At 44.6% G+C, this 22,590-nt stretch overlaps 1 protein-coding gene across 11 annotated transcripts in view; it reads left to right on the forward strand.

The window, feature by feature from the left end:
* The window catches only part of Hydin (HYDIN, axonemal central pair apparatus protein), a 343,286-nt gene that overhangs the window by 283,203 nt on the left and 37,493 nt on the right, over positions 1-22,590 (forward strand). For all 11 annotated transcript variants that reach the window (XM_030243552.1, NM_172916.2, XM_030243556.1 and 8 more), the window contains 12 exons: positions 1,103-1,202; positions 5,362-5,461; positions 6,826-6,994; positions 7,459-7,694; positions 10,853-10,970; positions 13,626-13,830; positions 14,798-15,033; positions 16,429-16,580; positions 16,731-16,920; positions 19,155-19,257; positions 19,442-19,729; positions 21,641-21,783. In XM_030243552.1, coding sequence (XP_030099412.1) covers positions 1,103-1,202; positions 5,362-5,461; positions 6,826-6,994; positions 7,459-7,694; positions 10,853-10,970; positions 13,626-13,830; positions 14,798-15,033; positions 16,429-16,580; positions 16,731-16,920; positions 19,155-19,257; positions 19,442-19,729; positions 21,641-21,783 — 2,040 coding nt within the window. The remainder of the gene's footprint in view (positions 1-1,102; positions 1,203-5,361; positions 5,462-6,825; positions 6,995-7,458; positions 7,695-10,852; positions 10,971-13,625; positions 13,831-14,797; positions 15,034-16,428; positions 16,581-16,730; positions 16,921-19,154; positions 19,258-19,441; positions 19,730-21,640; positions 21,784-22,590) is intronic.

Below are 22,590 nucleotides of genomic sequence, written 5' to 3' on the forward strand. Positions count from 1 at the left end.
AGATAAAGGACCACACTACCTCTGAAAGAATTTTTCCTTGTCGCTTCTAGTTTCTGGGGCCTATGAGTGTGTGCCTTGGCTCGTGCCTTCATCCCTCCAACCTTTGCCTTCTTCCGAAGGCTTTTCTCTGTCTTCTCCTATACTATTTCAGAGGGACACAGGAAGTCCTCTATACTCATGAGTTCTCCACCCACAAATCCAACTATATTGGCAAATGCCTGTTGAAAGAAGAGATAGAAATTTTGAATTAATACTTGATTTGGGGGCTGAAGAGATACTTGGTGGTTAGGAACACTTGCCACTCTTACTGTGGTTCATAGCACCGATGTTGGGTGGCTCATAATAGCCTGTAATTCCACCTCCAAGGATGCAGCACCCTCTTGTGGCCTCTGTGAGCATCTGCACCCACATGCACATACCCACCAGCATATACTTTTTTTTTTTTAATCTTAAGTTTAGTGACAGCTATGAATTTCCCCCCTGGCACCCCAAAGCACATGGAATGCAAACAGGTGACTTTGTTTTTCAACTGTAGTCTTCAACAAGATGGCAGAGGTCTCCACCTAGATGCCAGAGTGTTGGATTGCCTGTGAAGCTCTTGTCATGACTAATGGACCCTTTAATCAGCTCCTGGTTGGTGTCCAAGGTCAACAGTCAACTAGATAGAATTAGACTGGTCTGTCAACTGGCACCAGCTCAGTGACTGCTTGGGGCAGTGAGGAAGGATCTCCAACAATGATAGCAGTAGGCTTAGTGAACTACTAGAGATCAGGCCTGAAGATCATAATGATTACACATCTAAAAGACTGAATTTCCAAAATAGAAACACCAAGCATGTATTTTACTTAAAAACAAAAAACAACCCCCCCCCCAAAAAAAAGCCCCTTTTCTTCACCTTGACTCACACAGAATAGGGTCGCTTCAATTTATAAAACAAGCAGAGCAAGATGACTTAAAATGTAAGACTAAAAAAATGTGACAGCAAAGTTCTCAGAAACATTTCTCTGTCACCTCTGCTGCCCAGTCCCCACCGCATGTTATACGGTTCAGACTCCAGACACTTTGTGGGTCTGAGCTCTTGCTGAAGAACTTTCCCCGGCAGGTTTTGGACGCAGAAAATCTTGTTGGTGTCGTTCAGATCGAAAACATCTTGATCTTTGCAGAATCGTATGATATCGCTCTGGACATCACCTTCCCTAAAGGTGAACTGACCCCTGGGAAGGGGGTGTTTATATGTCGTTTCTGTTTGTATACTAGAGTTCTGGGTGGAGGGACTCTACTGTGTCGTTCACATGATGGTGGGGTTGGTGGGGGAGGGAACAATCTGGGTAATAGGAATGCAAGCCTAGAGTGATGTTGGTAACATCACCACAAAGCAGTCTCCTCAGTGGAGGGTAACAAGGGTTGAGGTCCAGCCTCGACACAGGATCGGAGTTCTCTCCTGGAAGCAGGGATATCTGGAAGGTGCATAATAAATAGACACTGACTAATTTTGGGGTACAAGCTGACAGGTAATTTTTCAAGACTTAAAGTTTCTCTCTCTTCTCTCTCATCCTCTGCTTTCTTTCTCTCTCTCTATTTGCTCACAGCCTGAGGCTGCACACTCTGCATTCTCTTGTGCGCTCTGCTTGTCTCTTGTGTGCTTTTCCTTTCTTGGACTCTCACGCTCATACACACCTCTGTGCATTCTCCTTTCACTCTCACACACACTCTTTACACACATCTCTCACACACCACATGCATTCTCCTTTCACTCACACACACTCTCTCCATACACGCCTCACATTCCCTCCTCACTCACTATTCACATTCTCTCCTCACTCACTCTTGACACGCTCTTCTCATGCTCGCTCACCTTGTTCTTGCCCCAGTCTTTTATTGATATTCCAAAAGCAGGTTAAAAAAAAAGACATTGTATAACCATTGCCAATTCAAATTCAAAAGCATAACCACATCTCACAAAGAATCAAGAATGGCAATTATTCCCCAAAGTTTCAAGCTTCCCAATTTCCAGGCTTATAGCCAAAATAATAATAATTGCAAGCTTATCATTATTTAAACTTTAACTTATTATACTTCAGAGTAAAGAGCTCATAGCTCTGACCAGCTGCTTGCATTTTCTTGTGAATCTCTAATGATAAATGACATGAGCAAAGCTGCCAGGCAGTGGCCAGAAAGAATCAAGTTAACCCTTAACTCAGCAGTTCTGCTAGCTTTCTGCTTCTGCACATTGCACACAATGACTCTCCTAAGAGTCCCAGTGTTTTGACTTAGTTTTTACTAATATAAGATCTTACATATTCTATACTTGTTTATCCAGGGCCCACTCTCAAATGTTGTGCACAACTTATTTCATAACTTTTTTTCTTATTTCATAACTTTTTATGAAACTTGTTTCATTTAAAAAAAAACTTTTAATAGTTTTTTTTCCTTTCTCGAGGTCCCAATATTGGCTCTAATTCATTTTCTAATACTTTCTTCATACTTTCTTTGCAAGTCAACCATTGTGCAGTTATTACAGTGTTTCCAAGATGAGAGCACACAGCATACACCTAGGCCATTAGGGCTGTGCTGTGCTGTGCTGTGCTGTGCTGTGCTGTGCTGTGCTGTGCTATGCTATGCTGTGCTGTGCTGTGTGTGCTGTGTCTGCTGTGCTGTGCTGTGCTATGCTGTGCTGTGCTGTGCTGTGCTGTGCTGTGCTGTGCTGTGCTGTGCTGTGTGTGCTGTGTGTGCTGTGCTGTGTGTGCTGTGCTGTGCTGTGTGTGCTGTGTGTGCTGTGCTGTGTGTGCTGTGCTGTGCTGTGCTGTGCTGTGCTGTGCTGTGCTGTGCCCCATGCCTCAGTTTTTTAATTGTTTAAGAATCATTACATCAAGGAACATCTAGTTTCACAGAATTTGCTAGAGCAGAAGGAGAAATAAGAAAGTCAGATATAATAGAATAGTTATGCACACCAAGGCCAACTGAAAAGCAGTCACACACAAATGAAATCTATACAGCCATTGCCCAGGGCTAGGGTTAGGAGAAATGGGAACAACTGTTTTTTACAAGGAGCTGCCGCCAGCTTCTGAGATATTTCCATCCGGGCCTACTGCAGGCAGTCCCTGTCATTGTATGCTATCCCCAGCAAACAAGAGGTTGTCATCAGAATGAAACCTTCAGGGCTCCTCATTGAGAAGCTGACAGTCAAGGCTTCTCTTCCTGCCTATGTTAGTTTTCTACCACTATTGTAACAGATTGCCACAAACCTCCTAACCTAATACAAATTGCACTTAAGGAGCTGAGGTCCTTGGTGAGTTCAAGGCCAACCTGGGTTACCCTGTCTCAGAAAGAAAGGTAAGGAAAAGGAAAAAAGAGGAAAAGGGAAAGGAAAGGAGAAAGGGGAAAGGGGGAGAAAGGAGAAAGAAGAAAAGAAGGAGAAAGGAAAGAAGGAGAAAGGAGGAGAAAGGAGAAAGAAGAAAAGAAGGAGAAAGGAAAGGAGAAAGGAGAAAAAGGAGAAAGGAGAGAAAGGAGAAAGGAAAGGAAAAAGGAAAAGGGAAAAAGGGAAAGGAAAAGGAAAGGAGGGGGGCAAGGGAGGGGGAAGGGAAGGAAGGGAAGAAAGAAAGAGAGAAAGAAACAAACAAACAAACAAAGGGGATGGGAAGGAAAGGAGGGAGAAATAAGGGAGAGAGAGGAGGGGGAGTCAAAGAAAAAGAGAAACCCCACAATGTATTATAGCTCTGAGGTCAGTTCAAAGCAGGTCTTACTGGATCTCACTAAGTTGATATCAAAGTGCTGACAGATAAGCACTCTTCCTAAAGGCTTTGCAGCCTCTAAGAGACCACCCCATTCCTTGGTCTGTGTCCCCTTCCTAAACCTTTGAAGCCAGCAATATCCCACCAGGTCCATCTCATGTTGCCCTCTCCCTGGCTCTCCCACTTCTGCTGTCCCCTTCTATTTTTATAAGGACCCTTGTGGTTATACTGGGCCTCTAGGATGACCCATGTCAGCCTTCACATTTAATGTCAGCCAATCCAATACCTTGAGTGCCCTTTGTCGTGTATTCACAGATCCCAGGAATTAGAATGTGTGTCCTGAGACATTCTATCTAGCACTCTGCCATAACACATGAATTGTGTATCCCCCTCTGCGCACCTGATTCTACATGACACCTCCTCTCCCTGACAGGTCTCTTCCTCAGCAAGATTATTAGAGCTACATGTTAATCAGATGCCGTTGTCTTAACGTACAGGCAGCATTGTGATGAAAAGTGCCTATCAAAAATAAAATAATGTTATTGTGGTTTCATTTATCACAGAATAGTTGTCCTTAGTGACCACTAAGATTGTATTTATGAAGAGTTTTAATAATCTGAGGGAATGCTTATCTTGAGACACTAAGTAAAACAACACAAAGTTAGACCTTTTGAGTGTAACTTGGTAAATTTTTTAAATTTTGGCTTAGCAATTAATTAATGATACTAACTTTCAGAGAGCCCAGGGTTTGGTTCCCAGCACCCGTCTGGAAGCTCACATCTGTCTGTAACTCCAGTCTCAGGGGATCCAATGCCCTTTCTAGCCTCTGAGGGGCCCACTGTATGTATGTATGTATGTATGTATGTATGTATGTATATATATTATATATATGAATATGATATAGACACATGTGAAATAAAAATAAATAGACTGTTTTTAAAAGATTTTAGAGAGCTCTAGAGATGGTCCCTCAGTTAAGAACCCGCGCCCACAGCCAGATAGTGATGGAACATGCCTTTAATCCCAGCACTCAGGAGGCACAGGCAGACAGATCTCTTTGAGTTGGAGGCCAGCCTGATCTACAAAGTGAGTTCTAGGACAGTCAGGGATACACAGGAAAAACATATCAAACACACACACACATACACACACACACACACACACACACACACACATACACACACACGTTGGTCTCCAAAGAATCCAAGTCTGTTTGATTTCCAGTACCCATATCAGGCCTCTTACAACTACCTGTCATTCTAGCCCCAGAAAGATCCCACTCCTGTGGCCTCTGCACTCACTTGCATATATACACACACGAAGATGCACATATATACACATAATTAGAAATAATAATAACAACAAATATAAATAAATAAATATCCTAGAGAATTTAGGTAGCAATAGTCATGAAATAGTAGTCCCCTATGGTGGAATCTCAAGGGAGAGATGTTCGGATATACTAGGAGGCTTTTGTGTATTCTCTGAGGCTTCGTCAAAAGAGTTTCCAGAAAAGTTCCCTAAAGTCATCATTGTGGAATGATTTGCCTTGTAATCTATAGAGGGGAGCCAGTGCAAGGGCCCCTGCTCTGGATCTCCTACCCACTCACCCATACCCTGGCCTCTGCAGGAGCTGAAGGAGGTCTGGATTTTGGGACTTTGAGGGTCATGGAGGAGGTAAAGCAGACCCTTCAACTGAAAAACCGTGGAAAATATGAGATCATATTCAGGTAACCTGAATTGCATGGGATGCGTGTGTGCGTGTATGCATGTGTGCATGCTAACTGCCCCTATGCACTCAGGAAGAGAAGAGGATAAAACATGTAGGTCTTATGTCCTCGACTGAAGCGCCAGGTGAAACACCCCACTCAGTTCCCTGGAATCCGAGGATGAAAGACACACATGTACATAGCTTTTATATATATATAATGTTTTAGCTTAATGGTCAGGCTCTTCTAAGCCTTCCTCAACAATCACACCCCTCTTTTCACTCCCAGCTCAGCACCCTAAATCTGCCCTCAGCTTTACTTGATCTCTAATCTCCTGCCTGCTACCCCAGGGCCACTCACCCCACCAGAGATCTCACATGGCTGATGGTTCTGTCTCCCTCCAAAGCAAATATTTCCTCTCACTTGAGTCTGCTAGTCTGCCTGCAGGAAAACTAGAAGTCCCTCCTACTCCACCTAGCTCATTGGCCACGAGCATCTTTATTGCTGGATCAAGAACCAATTGGGGAGCAGGACCGTCAGTTCAGTATTCACACAGATTCCCGACAATCAAAAAAGCATCAAAACCACCCCCTACAAGAGGATGTCTGGGAAATTTTTTTTAAAAAGGGAAACCAGAAACTGGTACTGTGAGTAAAGTGCCTGTTGTGTTGGTGTGAGGACCTGAGTTTAGGTCCCCAGCACCCACATTAAAAATCCAGGCATCCATAACCCTGGCACAGGAGGTGAATTTCTGAAGCTCCCTGGCCAGCCAGGTTAGCCTACTTGGTAAGCACTGGTTTCACTAATAGATCCAGTCTGAAAAGGAAGACACCTAACATTGACCTCCAGCCTCAAGTGTTCAGGCACACAGCACATGCACACACACATACACTATACACATACAAAACAAACAAATAAAAAGCCTGGGGCTAGGAGTGTAGCTCAGTTGGTGAAGTGATTGCCTGGTATGTCTTTAGTTTGATCTCTTCAGCACCATGTAGTAGCACGTACCTCATCAGGTAGACGCTAAAAGACCAGAAGTTCAGAGTAATCCCTGGCTACATAGTAAATTTGAGAGGCCATATCTAAAAGAAAAAAAGAAAGAAAGAAATATGGATAATAGCTCAGGAATGACCCCTGTTTACATCCACAGATGTGTGTGTGTGTGTGTGTGTGTGTGTGTGTGTGTGTGTGTGTAGTCATACAAGAACATACACATGCATGCACATACATACACAGAAAAAAAAAGCATAGTGGGTTTTGCTTGGTATGATAATTACAAAGGGCCAGAGACAGGCAGGCCCTCAACAGATCAAACTGTCCTCTCAGACTTTGTGGGATCCCTGGATAATTGTTTAAATGGATTCTTTATCCTTGTCATCCAGCTTCACTGTGGACACCTTAGGGGTTTTGCCAACAAACTTAAGTTCCATGATCTCAGTCCAACCCAAGAGGGGGACACTGGCCTCAATAGATAAGCCCACAACTGTCCAGGTGTTCTTCCGAGCAAGAAAGGAGGTGAAGATCGATTGCCAGCCCATCCTGCGCTGCCAGGTGAGAGAGCCCAGAGGACTGCTGACTCATTGGCATCCTGATGGGGGTGGGGGGAGGCTGAAGGGGAGATAGCTTTTGTGGCAACCAAAGAAACTACACCAGAGTTCAGTCCCAACTAACCAGCACAGGTAGGTCAGAACAGAGATGTGCAGAGTCACCAGAAATAGAAAAAGGGGGAAGGTTTTGGGGTACATAAGAAACAAGGGATCTGTGTTCCACCATCAAGTAAAAGCAGCAGGCATGGTTGCTACATGTCAACACGTGACTAGGAGAAACTAGTCTCTGTGTTGGCACCCTTTACTGTTTTTATTTATTCATTAAGATGAAGCGTGAAGTAACGACTCTCTTACTCTCTTTTTCTCCATCGGGGAAGCAGGCAAGAAGACAGCGTATAGATGTCCAGCCTTTGACACTGCAACATGACTGTACCCTGGCTAACATCTTCTTAAACCTTCCCTTTCTAGATTATTGAGCCAACTCTCCCAGAAGGTGAGATCATTGCCAGCATCCCTATTAAGTTTTCGGTGAATGCAGTATACTCCAAATTCACCATCAGCCCCTCCTCCATCATCAATTTTGGGGCTTTGATCTGCGGTACCAGGAAAAGCATCACCTTCACCATAGAAAACCAAGGCATAATCGACTTCAAATATGCCCTCTACAGGCTGACAGGGGAGAGTCCAATTCTTCAAAAGAAGATGTAAGCCGAGTTCTATTGACTCTTTATATTCTGCAAAGAGCTGTGATATACTGTACCTAACTAAATTCACCCAGTCCTCTTGCAAGAATGAAGCAGACCCTCAGGTTTAGAACTGTCTTGTGAAATCACCAGTAGGGGTTGGTTCTGAAGCATGTTTTCTGATCAGATTTCAGGTTGGCTGCCATCAAACACAAGCTAGGTTTTGACTGAGACAAATGTAAAGTCTTGTGGATGAGTATGATGGTGCATACCTGTAATCCCAGTACTAAGAAGGTAGAGGCAGAAGGATGAGGAATTGTGTCATCCTTGGCTTCCTAGCAAGTTCTAAGCCAGCTTTGGCTACTTGAGACTCTCTCAAATGAATGGCTGGATAGATAGATAGATAGATAGATAGATAGATAGATAGATAGATAGATAGATAGATAGATAGATAGATAGATACATACATACATACATACATACATACATACATAATAGATACATAATATGTAGATATATATACATAGGTAGAGATACATATATATACACACATATATACATAGATGATCTATAGATAGATGATAGATACATATATAGATAGAGAGATACATTGAGAGAGAGAGAATAAGAAGAAAGTAAAAGGGAGGGAGAGAGGAAGGAGTAAAGCCTTCTGTGGGAAGATTTTGGATTCTGTGTTCTGGCCTGGTGTTTCTGGTAAGTCATTGCTCTCTCTAGCATCCCTCTGGGTACTGAGGAATGATTACAGAAAAAAAAAACTAACTCTAGCAAAAGCTTAAGCCGTGCCTCACTATGGAGGGGGGTGGCAAAGGGCACCCTGGAGATGTAGGCAAAAGAAAACAGTGATGCCGTCAGCCCAGCAAGCGCCACTCCTGCCTGGTCACCTGATCACCTGGTCACCTGGTCACCATGGTTGCCTCAGTAGTTACAATAGTCATCCTATCTTCTTCAAAGGGCATCTCTCATCAGGAGACCAAAAAACGACCGATCTTTTGAGCTCTCTTGTCTCATAAGTTTGTCATTTTCCGTGGAAGCAAATTTTAAAGATGGCTTGAATAGTTCCCACGATGTGCCTACCTAGATTTTTTTTTTTTTACTTTCTAGGCATTTTAAAACAGACCTTCTCCTCACATTGCTTATTATAGCTTTGTATTTTTTCCAGCTCTAATTTTTCTATACTAGCAAAATTTGAACTTATTAAGAAATTTGGGATTCAGAGACAAAGTTTGGAGCTAAGATGAAAGGATGGGCCATGCAGAGACTGCCCCACCCGGGGATCCATCACATAATCAGCCACCAAACGCAGACACTATTACATATGCCAGCAAGATTTTGCTGATAGGACCCTGATATAGCTGTCTCTTGAGAGGTTATGCCAGTGCCTGGCAAATACAGAAGTGGATGCTCACAGTCATCTATAGGATGAAACACAGGGCCCCCAATGGAGGAGCTAGAGAAAGTACCCAAGGAGCTGAAGGGGTCTGCAACCCTATAGGTGGAACAACAATATGAACTAACCAGTACCCCCCAGAGCTAGCTGCATATGTAGCAGAAGATGGCCTAGTCGGCCATCATTGGGAAGAGAGTCCCTTTGGTCTTGTAAACTTTATATGCCCCAGTACAGGTAAACGCCAGGGCCAAGAAGTGGGAGTGGGTGGGTAGAAGAGCAGGGCGGGGAGAGAGTATAGGGGACTTTTGGGATAGCATTTGAAATGTAAATGAAGAAAATATCTAATAAAATTTTTTTTAAAAAAATTGGGATTAAACTGCCTAGAATTTCTTTCTTCCAAATTTAATTTCAGCCTTCTTATAGTTTCTTCCGCAGTGACTTAGTAATGCTTCTGGCTAGCTTACGTTGTATTTTAAGTTATTCTCATTTGTAGGCTGCAGAGATGGCTCAGTGGTTAAGAGCACGTACTGTCCTTACAGAGGACCTGGGTTCAGTTCCCAGCACCCACATGGTGGCCCACAACTCTATGTAACTTCAGTTCCAGTTCCAAAACTCCTCTGACATCCATGGGCACCAGGCACACACACTGTGTACGTACATACATGCAAGCAAAACATCTGTGCACATAAAGGTTTTTTTTTTAATATTTTTAAATTTATTTATTTACTGAATTATTTTTCACATTAGCTTGCACTGATTCATGCAAAACCTCAGATGTGTCCTGGTCATCTGACAAGTGAATGAATACATATGGTTTTCAAAATACTTTTGATGTGCCTCAAATACAGTTGCACACTCTAGGTACAGTAGTCTCTGGAAAGCAAACAATTGGCTACATTGGTTTCAAGTGAAATAAATTTCCAAAATTTATATCTAGCTACTGTTTACATTAGCCCTTGTACATACCATGGCCACAAACATGAATAATGGAGACAAAAAAATGTCACTTCATGCATAAAATAAAGTCAGATAAAAGACTTTATTTTTTTTTAAGATTTATTTACTTAATGTGCATTAGCATTTTACCTGTGTGAGGATGCCAGAGCCCCTGGAACTGGAGTTACAGACAATTTGCTGCCATGTGGGTGCTAGGAATTGAACCCAGGTCCTCTGGAAGAGCAGCTGGTGCTCTTAACCACTGAGTCATCTCTCTAGTCCTAGGTAAAAGTGGAGGATGGGGGTGGGGTGGTGGTGTTATCATTGCTGTTGTTAGCCAGATTTCCATCACTGTTACAAAAGACCTCAAATAATAAATTCACAAGAAAAATAGGGTTGTTTGGGCTCCAAGTTCTGGAAGTCCAGATCATGACTTCAGTTGAGTCTGACCAGTGTATACAACAAAGAAAAACTGTTTCTCTCAGACCAGGAAGCAAAAGGGAAAGGAAGGGGCTAGGGTTCTACAATCCCTTTGAAGGGAATATCAGTGAACTAAGAATCTCCCATTGGTGTTGTCTTGGGGACCAAACCTTTTAACACATGGAATTTGCATGAAGTAATTTTTAAAATCCTTATGATTCATACTTCACAAGTATGATTACCCATGTCACTTTCTTAATAATTATTCTATGAATTCAAGGTTTCAATGCCACCCTGGTCCCTTCCTAGACATAGGAAAGCCCTCTCTTATCCCCACATCCTAGAAGAAAGGACCTCAAGCAGTGTCTCGTGTCCTCATCAAAATCTGAGGCTGTACTCTTGCATCTCTGATCAGAACCAGCCACATGAGGCATGGAAGAACCCGAGAGAGTGAAAGCTTCTACAAGCCTGGAGCAACTAAAATGGCCAAGTTCTCAGACACAGTCCAGAAAGACACGAACATAGCAAACCAGGTAAGTCACACAAACACAGCGAACACTTTTCTCCTATACTTCCCTCTTTTTTAAATTTTGTATATATTTTGGATTTGTGCACATGAGTGCAGGTACTGATGAAGCCAGAGACAGACGGCATCAGGTCCCATGAGGTGACAGTTACAGGCATATCTTAGAGCTTAATCCCTGTGAAGAGACATGACGACCACAGCAACTCTTACGAAGGAAAACATTTGATTGAGGCTGGCTACAGTTTCAGAGGTGTGGTCCATTATCACGGCAGGAAGCATGGTGGCATACAGGAAGACATGGTGCTAGAGAAGGAGCTGAGAGCTCTACGTATAGGTCTGCAAGCAACAGGAAGACACAGTCGGCCACTAGGCATGGCTTGAGCTTCTGAGACCTCAGAGCACACCTCCAGTGGCACACTTCCTCCAAAAAGGCCACACCTCCAATAATGCCACTCCTTATGAGCCTACGAGGGCCATTTCACTCAGACCAACACAAGGCAGTTGTAAGCTACCTGATGGGAATTCTGAGAGCTAACCTCAGTCCTTTGCTAGAGTAGTTCATGACCCTAACCACCAAGCCATCTCTCCAGCCCCAGAACCTGACTGTTCTGTAGCTCAGATGTTGAATTACATTGAAATCCTTACTCTTCATTCTTCATACAGTTTTAAATCAAAAATCGTTTGTTTAGAGAAAACAGATACCTAGAGAGAAAGCCTTCTCTGTCCAGATGACTTACCTGGGAGTCTCCAGGGCTCAGGTCCAGCTCCCAGCACATGACAACAGATTTTTAGTAGATAGCAACCCAGTTAAGTCTCTAGAACCTTCCATGCAGGCTAAAACATGCCCTGATGCAGTGGTTCTGTGAAGCACATCAAAAGAGATTTGGAGGGCGTGAGAGTGGGGATAAGTAAGAAAACTGCATCTCCAAGGGCAAGAACAGTGGAATTTGGTTGAAAGTTGTCCCACACCAGTACCCACCTCCTGTGCTAGATAGATTCCAAGATGCACAACAGAGACATCGAGACATCAGAAGTCAGATCGCCTGCCATCGTGCGGCTTTGTGAAGCTGATCAAGAGTGCAGATGAGCCTAGGAACCAGGAGCATATGCTATGTGTGTGGTGATGCTCTGAGGTTATTCCCCCAGCGGGGCATGTTGTGTACTGGTTGTCAGTCCCAGGGAAGGATTACAAGCATCTCCCCAACATCACACAGTTACCACACCTGGTGAGGGAATTCTAGCCACTTCACCAGCTCCTGCTGAGGTTCTTAGATCTAGCAGGAAACCCAGCTAGCTGCCAGAGTATGGGTCCAGTGAGACTAGACACTGTCAGCCTACAGCATGCAAAACATCACTCACGCAGCAAAGAAACAATGGCTAATGTATCTGGGTCCCATCCTCTAAGATCCTGCCCAAGGCAGCAGAGTCTCACATGTACATACCAACCTCACACTGCAATCCCCAAATTCATTCTGCTCTGGGTTTTCAGACCTGGAAGAAACTTGGGTCTCTGAGCTAAAGCACTACAGAACATATAGAAATGTAAGGACAGAAACTGGTATATCCAAGACAATCTTTCTCTCTCACAGGACATTGCGTTCTAAGTATATGCTACAATTATCTTGAGAACTATACTAGTGGGGGGGGAACTGGTGTCTGCAGGGACATTCAAGAAGTCTCTTATAATGACATTCTTTTCATTTTAGCACTAATTCTGCACTGCATGCTATATACAGTATATATATTTCCATGGGAACCCTGTCAGTCCGCACTGCATGCTACAGTACATGCCTCATGACTATTCTTTCATTTAACCTTCATTGACCCATCATGCAAGGAACATTTATAGGTATACAAGCCGAGACTTGGTGAAATCATTTTTCAAAAGCCAAACAAGATATTTGGGGATTGAGTTCAAGCCCCAGATTGTCTTGTTGCTAGTCTATTGCTGTGAAGAGACACCATGACCAAGTCAGCTTATAGAAGAAAACATTTAATGGGGGGAGGGGGAGAGGTTGCTTACAGTTCCAAAAAGTTAGTCCATGGTCATCATTAGCAGGAAGTGTGGTGGCAAACAGGTGGGCAAGGCACTGGAGGAGTAGCTGAGAGCCTACATCCCCATCCACAGATGAGAGGCAGAGAGTGAGGCCAGGCTTGATGTGGGCTTTTAAAACCATAAGGTCCACCCCCCCAGTGACACACCTCTTCCAACCAGGCTGTACCTCCTAATCCTTTCCCCAAAGAGCTCTACCAGCTAAGGACCACACCTTTATTCAATGAGCCTACAAGGGCCATTATAATTCAAACCTATAGAGTGTTACTCACAAATCCTCATCTCAGCCACTATTCTATTCTGTGCCCCACCCCAACCCCACTGTTTTGAGATCCCCCCTCCCATCTAGATAAGTACTGTATAATGTACACATTATCTGCTTCTACCTTGTCTGATCAAAAGGGATGTACAGATAAGGACGCACTGAAAACCCATCCACCATGAACATCCCGGGCCTCTGCCTCCAGGCAAAGGGGAGAAGAGATGCCACCAACTGAGAGAGGCACCACCGTCTCCCCATTTCATCATCTCTTGGCTCCTTTGGAAAGTCTCCTACTCTGTTACCCACTTTGGTTCCTTCTATTTGTCCTTTCCACCTTTGTCCTGCAGGCCCGCTTCACCCATGGCATGTTCACTGTATACCCAGGATTCGGCTCCATCCCTTCTGGAGGACAGCAGGTGATCACCATTGAGTGTTTTGCAGACCCTGTGGGGAGGTGTGAAGAGTTTCTGGCCATCGATATCTCTGACCGAGACCCTAGAGAAAATCCTGCCGGCATCCCTTACACTCTGCTTGCTGAAGCATGTCTGCCAGGTACTGCAACTTGGATTGGCCAACACCCTTAATTTGCCAGCCCATCCCTCTGCTGAGAGAGAAAAATCCCTCTCTCGAGATTTCCAGCAGACACAGAGGGGTCACTTCATCTGGAACCTTAGAGCCTCTTCTAGGGTCTTCAGCCATATCTGTCCTGAAAGCCTTAGCACATGTAGGGGAGAATTGCTTCTCCAATGCTTAGCCTACCTGGGTCTGTTCCTAGATTCCCCGTTGAGCGGTGCTCTCTGAGGAATGAGCTGGCATGAGATGTGGCCCAAGATTGAGGAGCATCAAGTCTGCTCATGCTCTCCTCTCTTGGCTCCCACCATTCTTTGCCAATGGAAAGAAAAGGCTGATAGAGATGGATCGACCAGAAGAGAGAGTATAAAAGAGGAAGCCAACAGATTTTTGTCCAATCTGTCATTTACATACTGGTGTGTGGACGTCCCTATCTGTCCTCCATGACACTTACTTTTGATTATCATTGTTTATTTGTATTTGCAATGCAAGAAATATAACTCAAGGACTTCTGTATGCTTGGCAAGTACTGTATCATTGAATTGTATCCCTAGCCTTGTGATTCTCCTTTTTCAAAACCCAAATATCCTAGAATGGCAAGATGGCTCAGAAGGTAAGGGTTCTTGCCACCAAAACTAACGACCCAATTACATTACAATCCATAGAATCCACACAGTAGGAAAGAATAGACTCCTATTGCAGGAGCAAGTTGTCCTATGAACTCCACATTAAATTGATTCTCTCTCTCTCTTTCTTCCCCCCCTCTCCCCCCTCTCTCTCTCTCTCACACACACACACACACAGAGAGAGAGAGAGAGAGAGAGAGAGAGAGAGAGAGAGAGAGAGAGAGATGGGGGTAATATTTTAAGGTTTTTAATCCAAATTAGCATGACAGGAAACCAGGATCCTGGCAGCCAGGCAGCCTCGCATTCTCCCCTTCATCCCCTAGCCTTTGTGACCGACAACAACATCTTGATATTTGAGGAGCATCAGATCTGCACCAGCCCCAACCTGTACCACATCCTACAGACCATACAGAGTGGGGGGCTGTTCGTGGAGGATGAGAACAAGTTCATCTTCTGCAATGTCCTGGTGGGTCATCAGGCCAAGGCTCGGTTCAAGATCAGCAACGTGGGCAAGATCTCCTGTGACATCAACATTGTCATCAAGCCCATCTCCAACAAGGTAGGAGGTTCTTTTGCCCAGGCCCTCTATGGTTGGTACAAAGCCATGGAAGGAGCTCTGGGAAGGTCCTGCTGTCAACCCCTACACCTAGGTGTGAACCATGAGGCTCTCGGGCTTTATTAGAAGTTCTGTGAGGTTGCAAGGCCATGTACCTTAGACCAGGAACTCGTGTGTGTGTGTGTGTGTGTGTGTGTGTGTGTGTGTGTGTGTGTGTGTGTGTGTGTCTGTGTGTGTGTGTGTCTGTGTGTGTGTGTCTGTGTGTGTGTCTGTGTCTCTGTGTCCTGTGCATACCTTTGTACTAACCTGGTACATACTAATGGGCAACTCATTTGTCTGTCCAAATCAGTTACTTACTGTGTAACTGATCTATACAAGCACTGGAAGAGAAGGCCATGATGAGCACCAGCTACAGGCAGATCAACCTCCAGCCATTATTCTCTAACCACATTGTAGAGACTGAGCAGCTCCGGAAATTTGGGGAACCTGGATTGTGGTGGCTTGTCTTTATTTTTTGTTGTTGTTGTTATTTATTTTATGTATAAGTGTTCTGCTGCATTTCACCTACGTGTCAGAAGAGGGCATCAGATCCCTTTATAGGTGGTCATGAATCACCATGTGGATGCTGGGAATTGAACTCAGGACCCTGGAAGAGCAGTGAGTGCTCTTAACAGCCGAGTCATCATCTCTCCAGCCCAAAACCTGGCTTCTAAAGAGAAAAGTTTTACGACAGTAGACTTGGGAACATCCAACATTTTCCTCTCCAGTTTGAGACTTGAAGGGGATCCCTAGGGAAAGGCAGTAAAATCTTATTGCCCTTTGGCTAAAGAATGAGAAGGGGTTGCTTGCGTTGTGTTCTGCCAGTACTCGGAAGAAAGAAAAGGCTCTTCCAAAGCAATGCTGGGTGGCTGTGCGGTTCAAAACCACTTACCAGAGAGTAACAGGTCAAGTGCTAAGGGAAGGTATCTAATCATGGTACTTGGACTTACAAGGAACAGAAGCTCCTTTGGGTTAGCTCAGACAACACAAGGATCCCAGCAGTGAGTCAGGAACCTCCGACTCAGGTCAAAACGTATCAGAGCACCAGCAGCTCAGCCAGCTTGCAGCTCAGCTCCACATTAATTGTATTAACTTAGTTGGCTAGGCACAATATAAGGCGGTGGTTTAGAACGTTTGGCCAACTGGCTTGGTTTGTCTATTTGAGTCAGAGTTCATGGTCTAGCCAAGTACAGCCAGATGCCATCTAGATGTAAGTCCCCAGACTCTGTGCCACTCTGTCCAGGGCCTGTGACTCACCATGTAATTGAGCTTGTCTAGGAGAGTTCACAGCAGGGCAGAGAGATCAGCAGTCGGCCCCAGCAGAAATGCAAAGTACCCAACCCCATCTCCCTTCCACAGCCGGCCAACCGCATCACTGACACCTTTGACGTGGAACCCAGCAAGATGTGCATCGGGAGCCGCTCACATGCCTTCGTCACAGTGCTGTTCACACCACAGACCATGCAGACCTACCAGTGCATCTTCGAGGCCACTTTGGATGGCCTGCCCAGGTACCACCACCTCCTCCTCCTCCTCCTCCTCCTCCTCCTCCTCCTCCTCCTCCTCCTCCTGTGGCAGAACCACAGTATACATGCTGTGTAGGAAAGTGTCCCCGCCTGGTCGGTTTCAGGCACCTTGCTTGCTCTTCCTGTCCCCTGCAGCAACATTGCCAGGAGCCGAGGTCTTGTGTTTGATATTGTTGGTGAGGGGACTCTCCCTCGAGTGACTGTCATCCGGCCAACTCTATATAACCAACACGGAAACCCCTTGCTCCTGTTTAAGAGGCTTCTGCTTGGTCATTCGGAGAAACTGCCTCTCATCCTTAAGAATAACGGCACCATCCCCGCCCAGGTAACAGCTGAGGGTGACATAGACGGTTACCTGGGGTGACAGCTGAGGGTGGCATAGACAGTTACCTGGGGTAACAGCTGAGGGTGACATAGACGGTTACCTGGGGTGACACGCTGGTCAGACCACACTGCCTTATTTCTGCCTCACAGTTTCTGAGGTTTTAGGACCACAGTCCTGGCTTCTGTCAATTTTAGGCCCATGGCGAGAAGGAACATTATGGCGGCACTACCCTGCATGGTCTTCATCATGGTATAAATGTTTCCACAGCAGTGGCTCTCAACCCTCCTGATACTGCAACCCCTTAACACAGTTTCTCATGTTGTGGTGACCCCCAGCCATAAAATTATTTTTGTTGCCACTTCATAACTGTAATGTTTTCTACTGTTGTAAATCATAATGTAAATATCTGTTTTCCCAGTCTTAGGCAACCCCCGTGAAAAGGTCATGAGACCCCGAAATGGGTTGCAACCCTCAGATTAAAAACCACTGTCTTCTTGTATAGTTCAATGAGGTTCTGCTACCTACTACCTGGTTTGTTTGTTTATTTGTTTGTTTGTTTTTAACTTTCCTTAAGAATCTTTGTAGATTCGGCTCATATGTGAGCTTAAGAATCATTTTTTAAAGTTCCATTTAAAATCTCATTGGAAGGAGCTGCAGAGATGGCTCAATGGTTAAGAGCACTGGCTGCTCTTGCAGAGGACTTGAGTTTGGTCCCCAGAACCCACATGGTGGCTCAAAACCATCTGTAACTCCAGTTCCAGGGAATCCAACATCCCTCCTGGACTCAGCAGGCATTAAGCACACATACGGTGCTCAGATATGCATGCAGGCAAACACCCACTTACATACAATAAAATACATCCAGAAAAGTTTTAATCTCATTGGAATCAAAATTAAAGACTATGAGTTGTCTAGGGGAGAATTCCTGGTTTCAGAATAACTGTCCACTGGGAGTAACGTTTGGGGTTCCTCTCCATCATTTAGATTTCTATCTCAATATTCCTAAAATATTAATAAGTTCCTTTCTATAGTTTCTCTTTTTGACATTTATTTTTTATTTTGTGTGTACGTGTGCCTACACAAGAGTGTAGAGGCCCGAGGATTACCACAGCGGTGAGTTCTCTCCTTCTAGCCTGTGAGCCCCTGGGAGGGAACTCAGGTTGCCAGGCTGAACAGCAAGTGTCTTAACCCACTGAGCAGTCTTGGTTCCCCTCCATTGAGTTTCCCCGATGGTTATTTCTAAATACCACAATCTCTGGTTGCAGTACAGTGGCTCTGTACCTTCCTTATCTTTTATTCTTTATAGTCAGCAATGCTACTTTCAAAAAATATCAGATTTCTCACACCTAAAATCGAATGTCTGGCTTTTAGCCCTGCCTGCTTCCCAGTGGACCAGAGTCGGTCTGAGTTGGTTTTCTTTTTTTTTCCTGTCACCTTGCTAGGATATTTACCATGACTCTAGCAAATGCACAGCACCTAGGAAATACTGGCTTCCCAGAAGTCATAGCTGTGCAATGCTTCATAGAACTGTAGGTATTCATTTTCCTTTCATTAGCCTAGATACGCCTTTCCATTGTCTCTCTGTGTAATAGAAGCATTAGCAACCCCCCTTTGACACTGTCTAACTGCATAGGCCAGAAGGTCACCTATCACCTTTGGGCTTCCAGCTCCTAACTAAGATACTAAGAATGGTTCCTAACCAAATGCTCATTTTTTTCTATCTGGGTCTAATGTCTACTACATATATTTCTTAAGTCTCTTAAGACCATGAGCTAGAGATATGGTTCAATGGTTAAACACAAACACATATGAAGTACAAAGTTCTGACACACACACACACACACACACACACAGAGCCCGTGTAAAAGCAGGACAGGAGGTGGCAGTCACCTGCAATCCTAGCACTCACCAGGCAGAGACTAGCTAGACAAGCCTGAATCAGTGAATTCAGGTTCAGCAAGAAACCCTGCTTATATATAAAGAGAAGAACTATTGAGGAAGGCATACTGTCAACGTCAGGCCTCCACATGCATGCACACCTCCACATACATGTGTACCCACACACACATGAGAACACACACATACCAGGCAAAAATGGAGAAAATAAAAAGTGAATACTGCATATAATGACTGAACATTCTTGCCACCCAAAATACAGTGCAGTATCACAACCCAGACTCAAATTCTTGAGCAGCCTGTAAGTTCAATGCTCAACCCTACTTTCTTCTTTCCAGCTGCATGTGGACCTGCGGGACCAACTAGGAGTCTTCTCTCTGAAAGGGAGACCCACCACCTCCTACATCTACATCATGGAGGAAAATAAACCGAATGAAAAAGGTGAGTGGAGGGTGCAGGAGCCTCAGTAGGCAATGGAGAACTCAGAAGCTATTTTACCAGGGACCTCTCAGTCACATCACCAGAAGCCAAAGCTCGTTCCCCGCAGAGGGGCTGCCCTCCTTCCAACCTCGGTCTTCCCAGAGATGCATTCTTCTAAATCATAACTTTGGTCTTCACTTTACAGTCAAGAAAGCCCACACGGCCTCCCTGGTTGTTTCTCCTGGAGACACGGCTGAATTTGATGTCTTTTTCCACTCCAATAAGATTGGGAGAATGACAGGCACCATCCACTTATCAGTGATCAACAACCAGTATGAGGAGACCATGATCCACCTGGTTGGAGAAAGCTACGAGGATGACATCACCTTGGACAACATCCATGGACTGATCAGTTCCACCAGCCAGGAGAGCTCGGATAAGTCTGAAGTCATAGAGATCGCCGAGGAGAGCACCATGGAGGACTTGGTGACAGGTGGGAGAAGTGCAATCTTGACAGCTGTTGACTCCAGTCACTCTCTTGATCAGTAGGAGCTCTGCCACACCAGGCTCAGTCACACTGTGTACCCTTCATTCATGTGTGTGTTCATGCAGTGAACTTTTAGTGCCAAGTGCAAGTTCCAAGTGCTACACTGAGCCCTAGACCTGCAGATTAATAAGAAGGCCTTCGCCATTTTTAGGGAACATACAGTTTGATGCTGATGTTCCTGCTTAGTTCTTTAGCGAACTCATGCCTCCTTGTAGTCCCCTGCCTCTGTCTTGTAGCTAGCTTGTGTCGCCACTGAGGGTTTCATCTGAAACAGGCTTTCTAAGTGAAATGGTGGACTCATCTCACTGGCGAGGGATGGGCTTGTGCCCTCCTCCTCACAGCCTGACTGCTTGCTGAGCAGGCCAGCAGCCTACAGTATCAGCATCTCCTAGGTTCTTGTCAGAAATGAGAATTTGAGACCCACCCCAACCTGCAGGATTATAACCCACATTTTAACCAGATCCCTGCATGATTGCGTGCATATTAAAGCTTAAGACATGGCTCTCTGCAGTCTATCAACCACTGAACCTTCCATTTGATGGTACCCTGGGAAGGAAACATTTTACATTATAATTATTGCCAAAAAAGCATTGGTTAAGTACTGTAACCATATGACTGATTGCTTTAAAGTGAATTGTAAATTCGTCTTCAAAATTTCCCTAGGAGCTTAATTACAGTCCCAGAATGTATAATCAGGGACTGAAATCAACACTCTTTCTGTAATCAGTGTTTCACTCCTGTTTGAAGCTATACAATGGCATCATTCTTGTCAGGGATAAAATAGGAGCTAGCAGTAATTCAAGGTTAGAGATTCCATATCTATTAGAGGGTTTTCAGGTTTAGCAAACACGAATTCAGGTATTCCAAAGAAAAATTAAGTTCCAGATAAACAATAACTTTTAGTATATGTATGTCCTCAAAGTATTGTGTGGGACATATTTATCAAATATAAATTACTCCTTGTTTGTCTATAATTCTAATTTAATTGAGAATCCTATATTTTATCTGGCAGTCTTAACATTTCATTGTATTATCTCGTGAAACAAATGACATTAGAATCTTTATTTTCTCTTGAACAAACGCAAGAGCCAAGGTCAGTGTACAGATAGAACTGATATATGGATGGGTGGGAAGATGGATGGATGGATGGATGGATGGATGGATGGATGGATGGAAAGATAGATGGATGGATGGATGGATGGATGGATGGATGGATGGATGGATGGAAAGATAGATGGATGGATGGATGGATGGATCGATGGATGGATGGGTGGATGGATGGATGGATGGATGGGTGGGTGGGTGGATGGATGGATGGATGGATGGATGGAAAGATAGATGGATGGATGGATGGATGGATGGATGGATGGATGGAAAGATAGATGGATGGATGGATGGATGGATGGATGGATGGAAAGATGGATGGATGGATGGATGGATGGATGGATGGATGGATGGATGGATCGATGGATGGATGGATGGATGGATGGATGGATGGATGGGTGGGTGGATGGATGGATGGATGGATGGATGGATGGATGGATGGAAAGATGGATGGATGGATGGATGGAAAGATAGATGGATGGATGGATGAATGAATGGAAAGATAGATGGATGGATGGATGGATGGATGGATGGATGGATGGATGGATAGATGGATGGATGGATGGATGGATGGATGCCCCTTAGAGGCAGATCCTTCTACCCAAGAATCCAAGATTTTTCCTATGTAATTATCTAAAGAAAGTGCAAAATGTGCTTAAGATAGGAATGTGTATCAGGACATGCCTCCGTTAGATAGCAGACTCTCCCGAGAGGCCAGGAACCACTTACCAGCCTTCTGCTTCGGACCCCTAGCTGCCCTGATGGAACACATCCAATTTGGGTACTGTCATATTGGAATCAGCTACAATGTGAGCTTCACCATCACCAACCACAGCCAAGTGAATGTGATTCGCTTCGAGTGGCCCCTTTTAGCTACACTGTCCTTCTCCCCACAGGTAAGCAAATGTCACTCAATGGGTCCCAGACCCCCTTGGGCCTAAGCCAAGCCCAATGTGATTGTCACTCCATCCTGTGGAATGGGATGCATGCATCTTGAACTAAGAAACCTCCCCTCAACCATGCCACACTCAGACCTAGTACTTGAGGGTGCTGCTCAGGGGCCTCTGGTCTAAGAGGAGATTAACAAAGACTGCTTTGGGGATGAAACTGAGGTATTCTCTGGAGGCCTGTGTCCCTCTGTGCATGTGTTCTTCAAAGCATGGCCTTCAGAAGTGGCACAGCAAGCCAAAAAAATGGTGCTTCATCCCTGCAATCCTAATACATGGGAAGCTCATGCTCCCACAAGTTCAAGGCCAGCCTGAGCTATAGAGTGAGTCCCAGGCCAACACCAGCTCAAGCCCAAATCTAACCCTGGGGAGTAGCTACAGAAAACTAACTCTGCCAGACCCAGTTCCAAAGCCTTGTTAAATTCCTTTAATCTTTGTTACCAACATTTGACCTATGGGGATGCAGGGGGCATAGAATGGATGTGAGTGGATAATTGACGTTGTCAAAGAAGACAGAGCCAGGCGTCCAGCAGTTGGCTTACATTTGTGTATACCCATATGCACATAGAAACACATGCATTTATTTATCTTGAGCAATCTAAAGCTGTCATATGCCTTCACTGTCCAGGGGAAGTAGAGATGTCGCTGTCTTCTCTGCCAGAGGACTATCATGTGAACAGTGATTATGCTGGTGGTGTATGTACATACATCTTTAACTACAATGAATTACAAATCATTTTATTCTATAAACCAAAT

The sequence above is a fragment of the Mus musculus genome, chromosome 8 (assembly GCF_000001635.26).
Source record: "Mus musculus strain C57BL/6J chromosome 8, GRCm38.p6 C57BL/6J".
Lineage (NCBI taxonomy): Eukaryota > Metazoa > Chordata > Mammalia > Rodentia > Muridae > Mus > Mus musculus.